Source organism: Juglans microcarpa x Juglans regia, chromosome 3D (assembly GCF_004785595.1).
Source record: "Juglans microcarpa x Juglans regia isolate MS1-56 chromosome 3D, Jm3101_v1.0, whole genome shotgun sequence".
NCBI classification, from domain to species: Eukaryota; Viridiplantae; Streptophyta; class Magnoliopsida; order Fagales; family Juglandaceae; genus Juglans; species Juglans microcarpa x Juglans regia.
Window position 1 is genome coordinate 4,028,866 of NC_054598.1, and position 18,519 is coordinate 4,047,384.

Sequence of the window (18,519 nt, forward strand, 5' to 3'; positions counted from 1 at the left end):
TTCTTGCTTGGCCCATAAAAAATTAATTGTTATTATGCTGGACTTGTTAAGTAAGATCGGGCCAACTAGCCCAACCCAAAAACTCTCACCCCACCCGACTCAGTCCAATTGCTCGGTCCCACCCAGGCCCATATCTAAGGAAAAAGGCAAAGCCCATTTGGCCTTATTATTTTATCATTTATCATCATTTTTATTTTTCCAATTGCCTGTTTTTTTTTTTTTTTTTTTTAAATCTATCTTTCCTGATTTACTTTTTATTTTGGTTTGTTCATTAATAACATTAATATGCTTGACAAAATATATGCGTTTTTTTAAAAAATAATAATTTATTTATGTTTTCGTTTTGCTTGCAGGAAGGAGTAATGCAGTTTCAGGTAATATTCGGCAAGAATAAGACATTAAAAATCATATGCCAAACTGAAGAAGTTGAAAGTAACTCATTCAACATATTTTATCCCTTGTGATGAGATCTATGATCCAATGGCATACATTTAAAGACCATATCAAATGAAAGTAGCAAAAAAAAAAAAAAAAAAAAGGAACTATTTGCAGAGCTGAGTGCCTAAACATCAAGTATACATCGGCAACCATATTAACCTGCAATCTGGGTCAAAAAGGAAAGAAAAGAAAAGAAGAGTATACATCCCAAACATCTACTATAGCATGTATGGCCGCACGGTCCTCAGCTCAAGTGGCAATCTGGATGCACAAGTAATAAACAGACTATTAAGACCTCATGAGTCCATTACAAGAAATTTTCATAGAGTGACAGTGTCTGCTATTGCACACGTGTGTGCGCGTGTGAGAGAGAGAGAGAGAGAGAGAGAGAGAGAGTCCTCTCACAATTTAACCTCAACTTATATAAGGACCCCCTCTAAAAACCTCAGTTTGTATGCTAATCAGTATTTTGGACTCATCAACAACTCTAGTAGTAAAGGTGCCATTGCCCTTGCACTTATAAAAAGAAAGTAAAGGTATCCTTGATCCATCCTATTTTGCACTATTCGATGAGGGAAAAAAAAAAGGGTTTTGTATGGTAGCCATTGCTAAAACTGGCAGAATAGGATCTAATGAATGATGCATAAAGATCTAATGAAAAGTTATCAAGATGCAATGAATAAGGATTCACTTCCTCTCTGAACCAACCTCAAAGTCTTGGATGTCCTGCTGCAAGAACGACCACGGACCATTTTTTGATAATAATCTGGAAAGACACGAATAAAAGGCCTAGTTGAAATTTGAACAATTGGACATGCTAATACTATAACCTCATAGCATGATGACATAAAATCTAAATAGACTTGGTAAGTCATGTCAAGATCATAGTTTGTTTTCCGCTAAGCAAAATGAACAGATTAAACTTAATCCCATCCAAATTAATCCACATCGAACTAGAGCATGATTGATAGATCGAGATTCGAAACCCCAAACAAATACAGCACGATCGCACTTATGACAAGTGTGGGATGAGCTTGACACAAGGGATGATCATCTATGCACCATACCAACTTACTTGGTTGCTAATTAGCATAAAATTCACAGGACAAATTTTAAAGAGATTTGAAACTCTAGCATGTTGTAGCAGTTGGCAAGAGACTACCAAAAAGGTGGGGATAAATAAAGGGAAAAAAAAGACCTGACGCAATTCTGTACATACCTCATGTATCCAGCCACTGTTCTCAGGCCCATGAAAAGAGCTAAGCCAAACCAAACTCCTGAGAGACCAATCATAGAGGGAGCGTAGAGCAAAAATGTGCAGGAAATTGCTCCTACAACCATCTGTCAATTATTTGCACATTTGTTACAAGAAAATATAAAAAAAAAAAAAAATGCAAACGTAATAAGAAGAATACAATGTTATCCAAATAATTAATCAATATGAGAAGGCAGCTGACCATAGAGCAAGCAGCATATGAAAAATCTGAAATGCCATAATGGAGACCATCAAATATGTAAGCCAAAGCGTTGAGAGGTTGGCTGGCACTTACAAACTGCAGCATATTTTAGAGAGGAGCTTATAAACAGAATGATAAAAACACCAAAGAGAAGAAAATCGTAAGCCCAAAAAAGAAAGGAAATATCCAAATCAAACAGATATACACACCAGCAAGCCAGATCTAACAATTTCTAATACTCCTGAATCGTTAGTGAACAACGTAGCGAAAGAACCAAAAGACACACCCAATATGATGGCTAAGGAAACGCCAGTGAATAACCCTGTCTGAGAAACATATATGACAAGTTATAAAAGGGAATTGGAAAGGGGGGAAATGGGGCAAAAAGAAAAGAAAATCAAGCATAGTCTTTTAATTGTAAACAATAGCAAAAAGAACTTGCAAAAATGACTTACCTTTAGCGCAAAGTAAGTAATTTCTTTCACAGTGCTGAAGTCACCTCTAGAAAAAGAACTTGCAATAAGAGCCTACATTCAACAAAGGCTCTTCAGACAAGTTTGTAAATTAAAAGTTTCCAAGCTCTATAAAATCATAATGCAATCACAAGATTTAACAAGGACAAAAGCGAAGAAAATAATTTGCAGCATTTGCAATTATCTGATCAAGAGAACTACAAATATCTACCAAAAAAACACAAATGTAGGCAGACCAACTAGTCATGAAAGGCTATGAATTGCCAAAAACCTCAATCTCCTTAATGGAAAACAATTGTGATGCTGTAATAGTTTAGAATTAATTGGAAAAGGTTGATATTGATGAATATGGATAACTGTATTTTCCTCAAGAGAATGGAACAGAAGATGAACAGTACCACGCCTTCTTCGAGGGAAGGCACCTCCAGAGTCTAACAGAATAATATTCTTTTCTGATCACCTCCCACTACCCCACGTACAGGTTAATATACTGGAATAGTAATTTACTAAGAAGTCCTTACTTTAAATGGGCTCATGGCCCTTACAACACTAGATTAACTGAAATAAAAACAAGATAGATGTTGGGCCTTCAGACAGCCCACGGCCCATTTTATTTCTTCATTTGATGATCCAGCCTTCTCGACTCACGGCCCATGATGCAGATCACTTCTGTTTTGCATCCCGACCGTCCCCTCCACTTAGGGTTATCTCCAAACTAAACTTCACTTCAGTTCCTATGCTCTTCTCCCAGCCGCCGTATCACAACTCTCCTCCACTTCAGAAAACCTTGCCCACAAGGTGGGGAAAGTCTTCGCACAAACGGTGATGCAGCTCCCACAAAGCCTCTTCTTTCTTCTGTCCTTGCCACCGAACCAACACTTCTTCCCACGGTTTGTTCTTTATTTTCTTGAACCTTTTTTGCAACACTTCCTCGGGTTCAGGCTTAATGACTCCACTGTTGTCTACAGGGGGTAGCGTTGTAAGGGGTAGAACTCCATGGCTGAGTTTCGGTTTGAGCTGGGAAACGTGAAAAACGTTGTGGATCTGGGCCGTTGACGGAAGTTTTAAGCGATAAGCCACTTCACCGATCCTTTGCTCTATCTGATACGGACCATAGTACCTCGGAGAAAGCTTGTGGCTTTGGCGACGGTTAATCGAGGACTGACGGTAGGGTTGTAGTTTGAGGAACACCCACTCTCCGATCTGGTAAATCCTTTCCTTTCTCTTGCTGTTCGCATATTTTCTCATCCTCTCTTGAGCTCTATTTATGTTGTGCTTCAACAAGCCCCACAGTTGATCACGGTTTCTTAAGGTAACTTCTACCTCCTCTAGCCGTGTTGTGCCTGGAACATAACTGGTTAATTTGGGTGGACTATACCCATATAATGCCTCGAATGGAGTTATTTTTGTAGATGCATGCATGCTTGAATTATAACACCACTCTGCCAATTCGATCCACTGGGCCCAATCCCTTGGTTTGTCACCCACATAACACCTTAAGTAATTTTCCACCCACTTATTGACCGCCTCTGTTTGTCCATCAGTTTGTGGATGGTAAGCAGTACTGAAAACCAGTTGGACCCCCTGTAACAAAAATAATTCTTTCCAGAACTTACTCGTGAAAGTGGGGTCTCTATCAGACACTATGGAAACTGGCATGCCATGCAGCTTGAATATATGCTTCATAAAAAGTTGAGCTACCACCTTAGCATTGTAGGGATGACTAATAGGCACAAAATGACTGTACTTGGTAAATCTGTCAACAACAACCCATAAAGCATTAAATTTCCCAGAACTTGGCAACCCTTCAACAAAATCCATCGTGATATCTGTCCATGGTTTCGAAGGGATAGGCAAGGGCTGTAAAAGCCCACTAGGCAAAGAGTTGTCAACCTTCATCACTTGACATGTATCGCACTCTCTTAAAAAAACCTTAACATGAGCCTTTTGACCAGGCCAATAGAAATCTCTTTTGAGCCTGTGTAAAGTCTTGTCAAAACCCATATGCCCGCCTATAGGACTACAATGAATTAACTCCAGTATCTTCTGAATGAGGCCCTGATTAGCTGGTATATAGATTCTACTCTTGTAGAAAAGCAATCCATTCCTTTCTGTATAGTGGCTATTCAAATCACCACTTTGATGCTTTTTTAATAACTCTTGCAATGCTGGATCCTCTTCATACAATGCCTTAATGTCATTAACCCAGTCCCAACTAGGTAGGGATATCACAGATAAAGTTGCTGTAGTATCTTCTCTCTGCCTAGACAAGGCATCCGCTACAACATTCTCTCTACCCCTTTTAAACTCCACCACAAAATCGTATCCCAACAATTTAGAAATCCACTTTTGCTGCATAGTGGTTCCAATCCTTTGTTCCAACAGAAATTTAAGGCTTTGATGGTCAGTTTTGACCACAAAGGCCTGACCCAACAAATATGGTCGCCACTTTTGCACCGCTGAAACAAGTGCAAAAAGTTCCTTCTCATATGTAGACATCCCTACAGCTCTACCCTTCAAAGCCTTGCTGAAAAAAGCTAATGGCTTCCCTGCTTGCATCAAAACGGCACCAATCGCTTCACCCGACGCATCACATTCGATAATAAATGGTGACTGAAAATCAGGTAGTGCCAAGACAGGGGGTTGTGTCACGGCTTCCTTTAAGCGATCAAAGGCAGCCTGGGCTTTATCCGTCCACTTAAAAGCTTCTTTCTTTAATAAGTCTGTCAACGCCCCTGCAACAGCTCCGTACCCCTTTATAAACCTGCGATAGTAACCTGTGAGGCCCAAGAACCCTCTCAGTTCCTTCACTGACCGTGGAGTAGGCCATTCCAACATTGCTCGCAGCTTCTCAGGGTCAGCCCTTACTCCTTTTCCCGAGATGAGGTGGCCCAAGTAGGACACCTCTTTGCACCCAAAACTACACTTGCTCAGTTTAGCATACAACTGGTGCTGCCTCAATGTATCAAATGTGCTTTTTAAATGAGTTACATGAGCTGCTGCATCTTGGCTGTAAACTAAGATATCGTAAAAAAAAACTAAAATGAATTTTCTGAGATACGGTTTAAAAACCTGGTTCATCAAGCTTTGGAAGGTTGATGGAGCGTTAGTTAGGCCAAATGGCATAACTAAAAACTCGTAGTGCCCTTCATGAGTCCGGAATGCAGTCTTTGGAACGTCCTCGGGTTTCACCCTTATTTGGTGGTAGCCCGATCTCAAGTCCAGCTTTGAAAATACTTTAGCCCCATGTAGTTCATCCAGCAACTCTTCTACCACTGGTATAGGATATCTATCCTTGATAGTTGCACTGTTTAGTGCCCTATAATCGACACATAACCGCCAAGTACCATCTGCCTTTCTTACCAGCAAAACAGGTGATGAATACGGGCTTTGACTGGGTCTAATAACCCCAGAATCCAGCAACTCCCTGACAATTTTTTCAATTTCATCTTTTTGGAAGTAAGGGTAGCGATATGGTCGAACTGAGATAGGGTTGGTTCCAGGTTGTAAGGTAATGGCATGGTCATGGGAACGGTTTGGGGGTAAGCCTTTTGGGTTGGCAAAAATGTCAGGATAGTGGCTAATGAGTTTCTGGACAGATTCTGGAATCTGGTTGTTTTGGTGTTTGGCTGTACTTTCGATAAACTGTAAAAGTATTCCCTTATTCTCCAATTGGCTGCACTCATGGATGGACCCCTCTTCAATCCAAGTGTTGCTATTAAGACCCTTCAGCTGCACCGTAGCTTGTTTGGAAGTAAATTGCATTGTTAGGTCCTTGAAGTTCCACAGAATTGGTCCTAATGATTGCAACCATTGAATTCCAAGAACCATATCACATCCTGCCAGAACCAGCACGTACATATCCACCAAAAAACTAGACTCTTGGATAGAAACATTCACTCCTGTCACCTTGCCTTCACTAACCACCAACTCCCCATTTGCCACCTTAACTCTAATTTTTTCTTCAGGTATTAAGGGTATGTGAACCCTTGAAAGTACTGCTGGATCCAAAAAATTATGGGTGCTTCCCGAATCAATGAGAATAACAACCCATTGGCTACCAATTTTTCCTTTGACACGCATAGTCTTAGGGTTCCGAGAACCCGTGATGGCATGTAGAGAAATTTCAGGGGTCCCTTCCAACAGACCAAGGGGTTTGACACTCACCTGACCAGCGGACTGGTCCTTCCCTTCCGGAGGTTGCTCAGCCTCATCCTCTACTTCCTCAATCAAATACAACTTAGGACTGGTACATCGATGTCCTGGGTGCCACTTGGAATCACAGTGGTAGCACAATCCTTTTTCTCTACGTTTTTTCATCTGGTCTGGGCTTATTTTCTGGACCGGTACAACAGCTTTTTGATAGGTTTGATTGGGTGATGTGGACAGATTGTTAGGCTGTGTTTGGGACTTGGTTGCTGCAGGTTCTGTGTGTTGATAGAAGGAATGTCGTGTTTGGGTCTTTTTGTGGAGTGAGGATTTCTCTTCTTGTATTTTGGCTAAGCCATAGGCTTGGATTAAATTGTTGGGATTAAACATTCTGACTGTTAACCGAATGTCATCCCTCAAACCACTGAGAAAACAACTTAGTTTGTATGGCTCAGATAAGCCTCTCAAGCGGTTGGAGAGTGTCTCAAAGGCTGACTTATACTCCTCAACAGAGCCAACCTGCCTTAGCCTAGTAAGTTGCTCCATAGGGTCATCATAACTACTAGGACCAAATCTGATTAATAAGGCTTTCACAAACTCCTCCCAACCACATAACAAGCCAGATTCATCCATATCCCGAAACCAAACTAATGCCCTTCCAGCCACATGAAATGAGACCAATCTCAAACGGTGTTGTGGTAGTGTGTGATGAAATGTAAAAAACTGGTTTACCTTGTAAAGCCAGCCGTGTGGATCCTCTCCATCAAATACAGGAAAATCAAGCCTCACAGATCTTGGTTGTAGCTCACCACCATGAGGTATGAGATGCTGTTGGTCCTCTTCACGATTTGTTTGTTCTGAGTTGGCTTCTTTTTCCTTGTGCAGGATGGCAGTGAGGGTAGAAAACTGCTGCATCATGGCCTCCATCTGCCGCCTCATAGCACCCAACTCACCTCCAATAGAGCTAAATTGGGACTCCGAGTTCTTGATGTGAGCTTCAGTGGTGCGTTTGAAGGAAGTGAATCCTTCTTGGAGGTCTTTCAAACGGGTTCCTTCAGCCATTGCAGGACCTTGGGCTTTGAGATACCACTTGTAATAGTTTAGAATTAATTGGAAAAGGTTGATATTGATGAATATGGATAACTGTATTTTCCTCAAGAGAATGGAACAGAAGATGAACAGTACCACGCCTTCTTCGAGGGAAGGCACCTCCAGAGTCTAACAGAATAATATTCTTTTCTGATCACCTCCCACTACCCCACGTACAGGTTAATATACTGGAATAGTAATTTACTAAGAAGTCCTTACTTTAAATGGGCTCATGGCCCTTACAACACTAGATTAACTGAAATAAAAACAAGATAGATGTTGGGCCTTCAGACAGCCCACGGCCCATTTTATTTCTTCATTTGATGATCCAGCCTTCTCGACTCACGGCCCATGATGCAGATCACTTCTGTTTTGCATCCCGACCGTCCCCTCCACTTAGGGTTATCTCCAAACTAAACTTCACTTCAGTTCCTATGCTCTTCTCCCAGCCGCCGTATCACAGATGCGATGTTAACAATGTTTGGAAGTTTTTTTTAACACAATTTTGAAACTATAAATGGTTTTAGGTAGGTAAAAGCGAGAGAAAATAAACTGAAAAGGTTTGAGATTACACATTGTTTACCTGACCAGACGCAGCTTGCGCATCAGCAAGGAGAGATACAGATAACCATACTTGCAAGCATATCTGATGAGCTGCCATAGATAATGGTCCTAAACGAGCAGCCATTGATGTGCTCAAAGTTATGGTCAAAACAGCAGCTACGGTTCTCCCAAGAAGAAAACCACCTAAGCAAAAAATTATGTAGTATATGTGAGGAACCAATGCACAGAGAAGTACGCACTTAAGCCTAGAAAATATTAATGTTCCCATTTACCATTTGAATAATTAACTTGGATTCAGAAGAAAGAATCAAATGCTAGGTATTTTCTGTGTGTAGTTCCTGTATACTTGAGCTATGTCTACTGTTCAATCAATACAATTTTATTCTTACTTACCCAAAGAAAATAATCAAATGATTTTCTAACATCCAAAAATGAGAATCAGCATGTTATCTAGCTTCAGATTTGTTAAGGGGCCAGCAAGATCAAAGCATGATTAAAGCCAGTCAATCTGAAACAAAAAAGGAAAAACTTCGAATGTGAATCACTATCCTACATTGTTTAATATATCCTCCATTTTTTAACAGATAAATAGAGACATAAATAAAAATTTAATGTTAATAATATGTATTTGGTCTTGGGTTCAAGAGAAGCATGCTGTGAAATTTTTCAGACCTGATAATATAGATTGCAACATCACTCTGTGGACCAGTACCTAACATGTAGAACATGTCAAAGACATAAAGAGTCCAATGAAATGACCACTATATTATAATAGCCAAAGGCAGATGGAATCAAGCTAAAGAGTTAAAGAAGGCATTGTCTATACCAGCTCTCTCAGCAGGAAACACTCCCCTGATCTTAGGTAAGCAGGAAACACTCACCCGATCTTAGGTAACCACCAAAATGCAAACTTCTCATACTAGGAAGTGATAATACAGTCCTCTTGTTAAGAAACCAGATCATAAAAAATGTGACAATGTACCTGGAAAATGTGAAAGCACATATTATCAATTTTGAGACCATAGATAACAGAAGCAAAAAGATGAATACAAACAGTCAAAGCACATACTGAGACACAACAGTGGAAATGGCAGCACCAACTACGCCCAAGCGGAGAAAATACATAAGAAAAGGAAATAAGAAAACAGCCGACAAATTTCCCAATCCTGCAAGTCAATCATCTACATCCATTACTAAGATTAAAAGAAGAGAAATGGGTAGATTTAAAGCACAAACTATCTTGTGAGGTCAACATCCTATTCTTATGATCCATACTTAATTAGGCTTTTTAAATTTTTATGTAAAGATAACCAGACTATTCCCCTAGCATTTTGAAAATTTTTTGATTTTGCAGATATTTTGATACAGTGATATGTCGAAACAGTGACACATGCTTGACTCTACAATAGTAATGTGGTAATAACAACCTACATATTTCTTCTCATAGAAGTCTGAGAAGAAAAACTAAACACTTGCCTAGACATAATACAGGGGTTTTTGTATCCTTAAATCCACGGAAGATGCCTTGAATTGCCAGAGAAACAACAACTGCAGGGGCACCAATTGCTCTAAGCGAAAGAAATTGTTCTGCTGGAATGCGCATTGATGAAGCCTGTTTACAAAAATGCGCTTTAGGAGATGAGATACTTTACTCTACCAGTGAAAAAGGACAAATATGCAAAAATGGAAGCAGATGAGAGTACAAAGATGAGATCACCACGACAATAGGTTCTTCCAAGAGATGACACTGATATCAAATCCAACTGGTCCACCAAAAGGTAAATAACAAGAAGGAATGCACTGATATCTTATGTATACTTAATACTCTAAAGACTTTACTTACAGATGAAATGCCCATCATGTTCAGAAATACTCCAGACCCAAGGTACATTGCCAAAGCCTCGAAGATACCAATAACAACTGCTAAAAGCAATGCAGTAGAGACAGAGGGCAGTTGCTTTCTTTCATCCATTCCTTCAATACCTATCACAAATTATTTCAACTTTAGAATGAAAATTCAAAATTCAGGTAATTTCTTGTGTTTATTTTCTCAATATATGTGGGAAAATCGATATGGCACCAGTCTAACCTCAACAAAAAAGAAGGCCATTTAGCATATATTGTACTTTATGCAACCATGTTTTAAATTGGGGGTATTTCTGTAAAACGATGTTATTTTTATAAGTTATTATACAAAAATGCCCCTCATTTAAATCAGGGCTGTGTAACCTGTAAAGGGTTGTGTGTGTATCATTTTCTATTGTAGTTTTACCTGAGTTGGATCCCTTGGTTGCATTCTGTGATATATCTTCGGCCACAAATGATGTTGCCACACTGAGAAGAGGGATATTGAAAACTTTCGATATGATGTTGAAAATTGACATAGAAAGACCAGCTGATGCCATCTCCAAGGGCCCTTTTCAAATAGATAAAATCAAAGGCTTAGTTAGTAATGCCCTCAATATTAATAACTATATCTGAAGGAAATAATCATTATGAGGAAGTAACCAATAAATGAAATTTGAACTGCATTCACCATTTCCACCTCACATCTAATGGCTCTACTGTGAAGAATCTATCAATTGGCCTACCCAAAAGTTCCAGAAGATCGAAGAATGAAGGATAGAAAAAAAATTGTTAAATTGCTCATAAGAGGAAGCTAATTCTCAAGCAATTAGATGATTTTCATTTCCTTCATTATTTCTGTGACAAAATGGAGCTTTTGTTAATCAGCCTACATGATCCATATTAGTCAGTTAAAAAAACTGTCAATACTCAATGATCACTTATATACATCAACCAAAATAAAGATAGAAAACTGCTACCCAAATAAAACAAACGTAACTAACAAGCGAGGCTTCAAGCTAAGAGGAGCCCTGCAGTAATTGTGGATGAGGCACATGTCATAAAGTCAATCTCATCCCCACAATCTATAATTACCCTGATAAAATTAAGAAACGTTTTTAAACCACAGAGATTTATTCATGGAAAGTATTCGTCGAGTAAAGAAACCAACCCAGTCTTCCAATGTAGGCAGTTTCCATCAGTTGTGCCAAGGGCTCAATTGCTTGTCCAGCAATTGCCGGTAAAGAAAGCATTATAAGCTCAGTTTGGACATTTGACGAGGGTGATTGACTGCGTGTAGGCGTCCCAGCAATCTCACTGCGAAAACAATTCAGGATTTCAATAATTGGAATACAAGAATCACAATTCCGTGATTACAACATATCCTCAGAACTCCAATGAGCTCTCGTGCATTCCAAATATGTATAAACAAAATTCGATAGCAATAAATGAATTCCAAATATGTATAAAATGAAAAACGGTTGTAAGTCAAGAATCTTACAAGATTTTCTCACTCAGTAAAGTCCCATTTTTCGATGCTACGCTATCCTCCACGCTAGAGGAACTCAGTTCATAATCCGAAGTTTGTTGCTCGCTTATCAACCCACAACGCCTAGCAACATTGTTGAAGCTCAATCCTCTAGGATCACACGGGGCAAAGCAACGATCATAACGACCTTTCCTTGAGGTATTGGACCCGAATTTGTATGCTGCGTTCTTAATTGATCTACTTCCGCATCTGTTAATGCTAATATTACAAGTAATGGAACCAGAGAGTCCAGTAACTGTCATATTGCAGAGAACCGAACTACGAAAAGCTCCGATTCTGGAGTAAAGATCAGTAGCGATCTCTCTGCAAATGATAAAAGAACGTGCCATTAATACCATACCCCTCTATTCTTATTTTTCGTTCAAAGTCCATATTTTGTTCATATGAAGACATGCTCTCATATAAGAATTTGAGGACCCAACTGTTTGGATGCTAAGAAAACATGGGACTTTCCCCTATTATGGATTCTGAAAACACATAAAGCATAAGATAAAATTGTATAGTTTAACTTTTATCTCCAATTTTCTCCGCAACCACACAGACAACTAATGTTGCAAAAAAAGAAAGGAAAAAAGAGAAGAAGCAAAGCTGACAACTTATGCATAACAAGCCCAGTGACAACCTCAGTAACCTCTGCTCTGCAACTGTTACTATATCGAACCCATCAATTGTCGGTCAGCATTACAAAGCTGGGAAAGGAGGAAGGCTCCCCAAAAAGTAACACATTTCCGTTCGGATGCTGAGCGGCTGTATTTCCGGAAATTGAACCGACACTCAGCGGACTGTCGGTGAAAGCTTCGTCGAATAATTAGAAAATGCGGGACACTGAGATCACCTGGGAAGTGGGATGTAGTAGGAGCATTAGTAGAGAGCGATGAGGAATTGACAGAAGAATAACGGATGGCCATGAATTTGCCTGTGCTTCACACACCACGTGACAGTTTGGAAATTATATGGGTGGGTAGGTAGGCAGTTAAGCGCATTGATTGCGGTTGCTTAAAGTTGATGTATGTTGTCGTTCGCCAATCATGTCCAAGAGTCGATTCGTCGTGTTTATTCACCAAACATGTTCGAGCCACCAATAATCAGCATGAGCATTAAACACATGAGTAAAAGCAGGCCACGTCTTACGTGATATCATATTATTGATATTGTATTCTTAGACGAGCACTGCACTTTATAAATTCTGTTTGGGTACTCTTTACGATGTAATATATCATCACACATACATCTTAAATGTTTAAGGTTAGCGGTATGTATTATGTGAATAGTAATAAAATAATAATAATAAAATATTAAATAGTACTGAATAATTATGAAAAATAGATAAAAAATAATAATAGATAGTAGTGAAATATTATAAAAAATATCCAAAGTAGGCATAAAACATATTTTTAAAAAAATGCAGAATGAGCTCTCCATCATGCCCGGCAGTAAGAATCGGGTGGACCGTTATAAATTTAAAATTTATGTTACAACAAATCTAAAATATAAAAATATTCTTATAATATTGAGAAACGACAATTTTATATTTCAATATACATCAAAATTAACTAATAAAAATAAAGAGATAAATAATAAAATTGTTTTTTGTTTTGTTTTTTCTTTATTGAAAAAGTAGTAATAAGATGGTAGAAGAATTAAGTGAGGGGAAAATAAAGAGACAATTAGTACTAATAGAAAATCAATAACCACTGATCAACAGTACCATTCTGCCAGTGAACTTATATATTCTGGATAGATAGCATAATCACAAACATAGCCAAATCATCTATTATCAATTATACTACATACATATATTTTTTTAAAGTAATATTACATACAGTCGTAGAGTGCACAAGTACCGTACAGTTGTTTTGAAAAAAGAGTAGGATTCACTATTAAAAAATTAATTTTTTTCATATAAGTCTCATATTTATTTATTTTTTTAAAGTGATTACGCAACGCTTGTACACGTACGACTGCAACTATCATTTCTTTTTCTTTTTTTTTTTTTTCTTTTCTTTTTTTTTTTTTTTTTAAGTTCAGCAAAAGATTTGTGCGCATGCAAGCTGCCTACAATTACTGGATGCCATTCTGGAGATGATCAGCCATACCAGAACCACGGCCCATGGCCTTGACCTTCTCTCTCAGAACAAATTTCTGTATCTTACCGGTTGAAGTGACTTGTATATCCCCAAAAATAACACTCTGCGGAACCATATACTTGGGCAATCGATTCCCACAAAACTTGATAATCTCCTCCGCCGTACATGCATCACTGATCCCTTTCTTCAACTCGACAAATGCAAAAGGCGTCTTCCCTGCTTGGAGATCATCATCATCACTTGCTCTCCCAACAACAGCAGCCTCCAACACCTTTGGATGACTTCGCAACACTGCCTCTACCTCGATCGTGCTTATAGCCTCTCCCCAAGAAGAGATTATAACATCCTTTGCACGGTCTTTCATTTGTATACACCCATCTGGATGTCTGACTGCTATGTCCCCAGTGTGATACCATCCGCCCCTAAAAGCTTCTTGACCTGCTTTTGAGTTTTTAAGGTACCCCAGCATCAAAGCATTGCCCCTAAACATCACCTCCCCAATTGTTTTCCCGTCATAAGGTATGCTCTTCATGGTTTTCGGATCCTTTACATCAACGCCATCCATCAGAAGATTGTGATTCCCTTCACGAAGTTTTGTTATTTCTGTTTGTTCATCCGATTTTGTTGAGTACTGCAATCTGGGTTCCCATGGAACAACAATGGCTGGGCCAAGGGCTTCTGTCATACCATAGCCGTGGCTCAGGTTAAAGCCTAGTTCGGTAACCTTCATGAGGACCTGGGGTGCTGGTAATGCACCGGCAACGATAATGTCCACCCTGGATGGCAATGGCCGCCTCTGGTGGCTAGCCGGAGCGTCTGCAATTATGTTCAAAATGGTGGGGGCACCACAGAAGTGAGTTACCTTGTGAATATCAATTGCTTCAAATATGAGTTTTGCTGAGAGTACTTCAGTTCTGAGGAAGATATTGGTGCCACCAGCAGCAGCCATTGCCCAAGTGAAGCACCACCCATTGCAGCGAAACATGTCAACAGTCCATAAAAATACTGACATTTGTCTCATGTCAGCGCGAAAAATTGCTGCTATTGAATTAAGATAGGCAGCTCTATGGCTGTATATTGCTCCTTTGGGAATGCCTGTTGAGCCAGAAGTATAATTCACCGAGATAGGATCGCATTCATTGTTTGGCCGTATGGTCTCAAAATCTGCTTTTCCTATTGCAAGAAGACCATTGTAATCCAGGCTATCTGCTGGGGTTTCTGTCAGAGTTGAGGATGATGTTTGATCATAATTCCCTCGTATTAGAACAAGCTGGGGTGGCTTGCTTTTTCTCTCGGAGAGTATGTTTAGTGCCTTCTCGACAGCCTCAACGAGCTCATGGTATACAAAAATTATTTTGGGCTCCAACTGTTCTAATAACAGCGCCAACATAGGTGAATCCAACCTGGTGTTAAGTGCAGAAAGAACTGCCCCGGCCATTGGAACGCCGAAATGCAGCTCGTAGAGTGCAGGAACGTTTGGTGAAAATGCCGCAACCTGCTCATAAAAAATAAAAAAAAAAAATTTAAAAAAAAAATTATGGGGTGATAAGATGGTTGGTGCATAAAGCTTCGTTTTTCTTTTAAAAATTATAAGTGTCAACTGTCAACATCAATGCTAAAAAAATAGAGTTTTTTACCTATTATTTCTACACACCACATTTTTTTTTATTTTTAATTTTTTAAATTTTAAAGATTTTTTTTAGTTTTATTTTTCTTAAACTTATTAAATTTTTCTACTCATCATCTACATACTACACATTTGATAAGAGTAAAAAATTAAAAATATTTAAAAAAATGTGATGTGTAGTGTGTAAAAATGATGAATAAAATTTTTCAAAAAAATATCACTCATAAAAAACATTTCCAATTAAAAGTCCCTTCTAATTTCTTTTTCAATCCATATTATAAAGATATATGTAATATGTATCTATATATAAGTTCAGCTTCGTGACTTTTATCGTCTTATACCCCGTTTTGAATAGTGAAAGTATTTCATCTCATCTCATCTTATCATTATAATTTTTTTAAATTTACACATAAAATGTAATAAATAATTCAATTTTTTTAAATCTCAAAACAATAATAAAATTAAAAAATAATATTCTAACAATATTTTATTCAACTTTTAACTAAAAATATTCTATCTCATCTCACTGTCCAAACTGCAACTTAATTGTCACTTTATCACCTAGTTGTGGCTAGACCATCAAATATTTCCCATATCAACATATAATATTTTGGCTTGTATATATATATATATATATATATTCCTTTTATAAAAATATAGATCCCACTAAAAGATCAAAAATTACTTATATAAGTCTCAAAAAAAAATAATAATAGAATTTTTTACACTTTTTGAGGTGGGTCCAAATTCTTTACAAAGAAATTGCAGGAAACTTATATATTTGAGATTTGTATAAGTTATTTTTAATGCGTGCGTGCGCGTGTGTATATATATATATATATATATATATATATATGTTGCTTCCTTTGGAAATTAAATTGTTGTGATCGGTGATGCAAGTTATGCTAGCTGCTTTCAGTAGTATTCAAAAGGAGGAGAAGGCATGCAGCAGGTATAAGAACGCTGGTGGTAAAAGTGACATGCACTGACCCTGATGAAGTCATGATGTCCAGCATTACGTACCTAAAACAAGCACTTGAAAATATATGCCGACGCAAGTAAGATTAAAAGGGGTGGTAGTTTATTGAAACTGATCATCAGCACCACATGCATGCAAGCTGGCACGCAACTCTAATAAATAAACGAGTCCAAAAGGCTTTCCCCTCTCTAGAAAAAGCTCAATGTTCATCTCCGGCTTCTTTGAGTTCTAATTTCTAGATCTCCCTAGCTCTCCCCTAGTTAGCAACCATGACTTTGAGTTCATGTTTAACTATATAATACAATCTCAGGCCTTTCATATTTAATTATTTGAGGCCAAGGAATTTGAGAGCAGCTAGCATATATAGTGCAATTACTAATAGATCATAAAAATGATCTATTGTTTATCAAGAGTTTTGGCTATGTTTATGAAGAGAAATTATAACCTTATAAAAATAAATAAAATATTTATTATATATATGTGATATACCAAAATTATGTTAGTTTATAAAATAACTTTAAAAAAAACATAATTAAACTTGATGTAACAAATTAAACAACTCTACTATTATTATTATATATATCAGCGGCAGGCAGAAATATTTCGATCGACTCTGATAATTTCACTGCACATAGACATGCAAAAAAGAAAAAAATTCGAAGATTTGTCACATAATCCACACGATTACAATGGTTTTGATCATCGGAATGTGACTAGCTAGATCATCGAGTTTTTATTATTCATCGAAACGGATCGAGGGGCTCAGGTCATGAGCATGCATTCCGGCATGCATGCAGTCGCCGTGAAATAGATTATATATATATATATGGTGTTTGGAGATTCGGGCCTGCCATGGAGCTAGTTTAGGCAGGCATATATGAATGATTGTGGAGGCCAGGCTCAAGATGATCAGTACTCGTTTTGTTGGGATTAAGGAAGAAGCTGCTTTTTTTTTTTTTGTGCAATTAATTAAAAAATACATTGATCACTTGACATGAAAAGTGCTTAAAAAATACATAAAAGTACTGATCGAGGACCAAAAAGCCAAAAGTACTTACAGTATCACCAGGAGAAATCCCCAGATGGAGAACCAAAGCAGAAGCAAGCTTGACACAGCGTTCATACGTTTCTCTCCACGAAGTTTTCGCAGAGCCATAGACGACGGAAACCTCATCACCATAAACAATGGCGGCTCTCTCCAAGAAGCTTATGGGTGACAGAGCAATGTAGTTCGCAGAGCATTGAACAAGACCCTCCATTGATGACGTCTTACGTACGTATACCCGGCCAGGTTCTTCCCCAAGCTGACTGCAAGATTTAAGTGATTCTACTACATACTTCCACACACAACATTTATTTATATAGAATGATTCTACTACATACTTCCACGCACTACAATGTACTCTGACTCAGACCATAACCCGGCCATAATAATATATATTTGTTTATATTACAATGTATTATTTATTGATATATATAGAACGTCATTGATTGTGATGAGGACGAACTCATTAATGGATTCATTCGTCAGCAATATCCCTTAAATTTATTAGCATTTATTGATTTTCGCTTAGCTACCTATTGCGTGTTTCAGTGGATCCAAGTAATTAGAGATCGAGATCATGAATAAATGTCATGAACATGTCATGAACGCTAAAAATATTAAATGTATTTAAGAAAAATTTATAAAAATATTTATTTTTTTATATATCAATTATTGATACGTTAAAAATTATAAAATTTAAAATTTAAAAATATTTAAGTTTTAAAATAAAACTAAGAAAATTAATCTTATAAGTAAAACTGTAAGTACAAGTAATACCCATACTATATATTTTATATATACCTAAAATACATTTTTTGTCCAAATTCGATCCAACGTCATGTCTTAAGAGTGAAAAAAAAAAAAAAAAAACATAAACACTTATGGTGGGTTATACCATATTTACCTAGTACTTAATGCCGTCCAATAAATATTATGTCCGAATATTGTATATATTCCTGTTCATATACAGCGTTCCTGCTGCCGATTATCTTTATTTTTGGTAAAATATGAGTTTGTACTACAACTTCTTTTGCTGTACGTGCGTGTCAAGGCTATGAAATATAAATATCGATCTGAGAATTGGACAAAAAATCTTTACAAAATTAAATGATTTAGTTACACAATCATCTCACATTCCCATACTGGCCGGATTAATTATCGACCCAGCTCGTTGCTAGGGAAAAAGGAAAAGTGAGAACATCAAAAACTAGAAAATC

The 18,519-nt window shown here is 37.7% G+C and overlaps 2 protein-coding genes across 3 annotated transcripts; both read right to left on the reverse strand.

Moving 5' to 3' along the window:
• Positions 1-391: 391 nt before the first annotated feature.
• LOC121256299 (protein DETOXIFICATION 45, chloroplastic-like) lies at positions 392-12,472 on the reverse strand. 2 transcript variants are annotated; one of them, XM_041157044.1, is made up of 15 exons: positions 12,160-12,472; positions 11,545-11,880; positions 11,187-11,288; positions 10,443-10,586; positions 10,014-10,153; positions 9,647-9,782; positions 9,240-9,336; positions 9,052-9,152; positions 8,190-8,353; positions 2,351-2,422; positions 2,105-2,221; positions 1,896-1,991; positions 1,658-1,779; positions 1,147-1,204; positions 392-699 (listed from the first exon to the last, which is right to left on the reverse strand). In XM_041157044.1, the coding sequence occupies exons 2-15, from the start codon at positions 11,804-11,806 to the stop codon at positions 688-690; spliced, it is 1,623 nt and encodes a 540-aa protein (XP_041012978.1). In that variant the 5' UTR covers positions 11,807-11,880; positions 12,160-12,472; the 3' UTR covers positions 392-687. The 2 variants fall into 2 exon arrangements, with proteins under 2 accessions (XP_041012978.1, XP_041012977.1); XM_041157043.1 differs by having other exon boundaries at positions 392-1,204.
• A 737-nt stretch (positions 12,473-13,209) lies between these two features.
• LOC121254100 (probable acyl-activating enzyme 1, peroxisomal) lies at positions 13,210-17,621 on the reverse strand. Its single transcript, XM_041154064.1, has 3 exons — positions 17,316-17,621; positions 13,576-15,146; positions 13,210-13,361 (listed from the first exon to the last, which is right to left on the reverse strand). Exons 1-2 carry the CDS (start codon positions 17,514-17,516, stop codon positions 13,626-13,628), a joined length of 1,722 nt encoding a protein of 573 aa, XP_041009998.1. The 5' UTR covers positions 17,517-17,621; the 3' UTR covers positions 13,210-13,361; positions 13,576-13,625.
• Positions 17,622-18,519: the final 898 nt, after the last annotated feature.